At 46.9% G+C, this 2,684-nt stretch overlaps 1 protein-coding gene across 2 annotated transcripts in view; it reads left to right on the top strand.

Moving 5' to 3' along the window:
* Positions 1–582: 582 nt before the first annotated feature.
* The window catches only part of asgr1a (asialoglycoprotein receptor 1a), an 11,951-nt gene continuing 9,849 nt past the window's right edge, over positions 583–2,684 (top strand). Inside the window, exons 1-3 of one of the 2 annotated variants that reach the window (XM_065022038.1) lie at positions 583–818; positions 1,196–1,312; positions 1,402–1,506. In XM_065022038.1, coding sequence (XP_064878110.1) covers positions 713–818; positions 1,196–1,312; positions 1,402–1,506 — 328 coding nt within the window. In that variant the 5' untranslated portion in view covers positions 583–712. The remainder of the gene's footprint in view (positions 819–1,195; positions 1,313–1,401; positions 1,507–2,684) is intronic. The other variant, XM_065022037.1, reaches the window with a different exon arrangement.

Raw genomic sequence — 2,684 nt, 5'->3', positions numbered from 1 at the left:
ATTTTTAAAAAAAACTTTTTTCAAATCCAAAAGCGCGTTAAGGTCCAGTTCAGGTCACACTCATGTGAAATGCGCGTAACCAGGACCTGGCTCTCTGTTGGACCACTGACTCAAAGAGCTCTCATCCCACTTCACAGTCGAAGCCTGAAACAAGGTTCTAAAGACGGTTGACATCTAGTGGAAGCCTTAGGAAGTGCAACATGACCCATATCCCACATCCCACTGTGTATTCGATAGGGCTGAGTTCCAAAACTATAAACCTCACATTTGTTACTTTTATTTCTTATTTTTTCCCTATCTACGTTTTACTTAACATGTATTTTTCTTAAAACTGCATTGTTGATTAAGGGCTCGTCAGTCAGCATTTCACTGTAAGGTCTACACCTGTTGTATTCGACCTGTTGTATTCGACACATGTGACAAAGACAATTTGATTTGATTAAGGGCTCTTCAACAACGTGAGACCTGACTGACCTCAGAGAGAGAGAGACACGTGTCCCAATGTTAGTTTTACTGTTAGGGTAAACACACACACACAGCACAACACTCACACAGACTCAGTAGGTGGCTCAAAGTGCAGGTTGGGGTGCAGTGACCGATAGTTTGGGTCCCAAACACACACACCACTAAGAGACTTAGTCGCGAACACACACTCTGGATTTCCATCCACTCACTATAGAATAGAACTAGAATATCTACAGAATAGGTTGTGATGAAGGAGCCTGGGTCCGTCCAGGGGTCTGTTGTCCTGACTACAGAATATCATGACGACTTCCAAAATACAGACACCAGCGACAACCGAGCCTTCTGGACCAAAGGTGTGTGTGTAGTGTGTATGGTGTGTAGTGTGTATGGTGTGTAGTGTGTGTGGTGTTTGTGTGTGGTTGTGTGTGTGTGTGGTTGTATGTTGTGTGTATGGTGGTTGTGTGTGTTGTGTGTGGTGTGTGTGTAGTGTGCATGGTGTGGGTGTGTGTGTGGTTGTTTGTGTAGTGTATGTGGTGTGGTTGTGTGTGTGATGTTTCAGTGCTTTAGATCAGTGCTTAGAGCATAGTGTAACAACAGGCCACATACAGTGTGTGAAGTGTGCTGGCTCTACGTATAACTTACTATATGAAGTGTGTTCGTGTGTTCGTGTGTGTGTGTGTGATTGTGTGTTTGTGTGTGTGTGTCTCTGTGTGTTTGTGTCTGTGTGTAGAGCCGGAGTCGGGGTTAGGCCAAGCGCACCAATCAGGCAGAGGGAGATGGATGTGGGCGGGGCCTGTTCTGTCTGCTTTCTTCCTATTGGCTCTGATCATCTTTGTCTCCGTCAGCAGTGAGTACACACACATGTACACTCGCACACTCACACTATTGTGTCTAACCCATACTCTCCTGTGTGTGTGTGTGTGTGTTTGTGTGTAGATAGGAATACTGACAGCAGGTTCTCGTCAATAGAAAAGACTGTTGCCAACCTGAGTTCGGCTGTTCAGACTGTCATCACCACTCTACAACAGAGCAAAGCCTCAGGTACACACCCACACACCACACACCCACACACCACACACCCACACACCACACACCCACACACCACACACACCACACACAACCACACACCCACACACCCACACACCACACACCACACACCACACACCACACACCACACACCCACACACCACACACAACCACACATCCACACACCCACACACCTACACACCCACACACCACCCACACACTACACACCCACACACCCACACATTACACACCCACACACCCACACACCACACCCACACACCCACACACCCACACATCCACACATCCACACACTACACACCCACACATCCACACACCACCCACACACTACACACCCACACACCACACACTACACACCCACACACCACACACCCACACACCACACACTACACACCCACACACCCGCACACCACACGCTCAGGTCCTCCGAGAGAAAGAAAGAAAGAAAGAAAGAAAGAAAGGAGAAAATGAAAAAATGTGAGATTGCTGAGGTGAACATGTTTAGTTTTGCCCAACCCAGGTCGAGGCACAGACACGGTCTCAATGGGGATAGCTGACTACACTGACTGTGCTTGTGGCAGACTCCACTAAGCTGGCAGGCTGGCTAACAGCCTGCTGCCTGGCCTGAACCCTATTTCATTGTGGAGCTAGAGGAGTTAGAGCCCTGTCTATGTTGGTAGATAAGATGAGAGCACCCCTCCAGCTAGGATGGAGTCCGTCACTCCTCAGCAGGTCAGGCTTGGTCCTGTTTGTGGGTGAGTCCCAGAAAGAGGGCCAAATATCTACAAATTCTATCTTTTGGGAGGGGCAGAAAACAGTTTTTCAACCAGCGATTGAGTTGAGAGACTGCTGTAGAGCTCATCACTCCCCTTAACTAGGAGGGAGCCAGAGACAATTACTCGATGCCGACACTCACACACACACACCACACACACCATGCACACACACAGACCATGCACACACCACACATCCACATACGATGCATACACACACTAAACATCCACCCTGTTTTCACTGTTAAGGGTTAAACCAATCCCAAAATGCACTAATAATTTAGCACTGGTATTCAGTATAACATGACATGATATTTAGCATTAAACATGAACTGATTACTAGAGTAGGTTGAATTTAATAATTCAATAGAGCATGTTAAATGAATAATTCATATATATATA

Source organism: Oncorhynchus nerka, linkage group LG8, assembly GCF_034236695.1.
Source record: "Oncorhynchus nerka isolate Pitt River linkage group LG8, Oner_Uvic_2.0, whole genome shotgun sequence".
NCBI lineage: Eukaryota > Metazoa > Chordata > Actinopteri > Salmoniformes > Salmonidae > Oncorhynchus > Oncorhynchus nerka.
The sequence above is the reverse complement of the archived record's forward strand: the minus strand, read 5'-3'. Positions and strand labels throughout refer to the sequence as shown.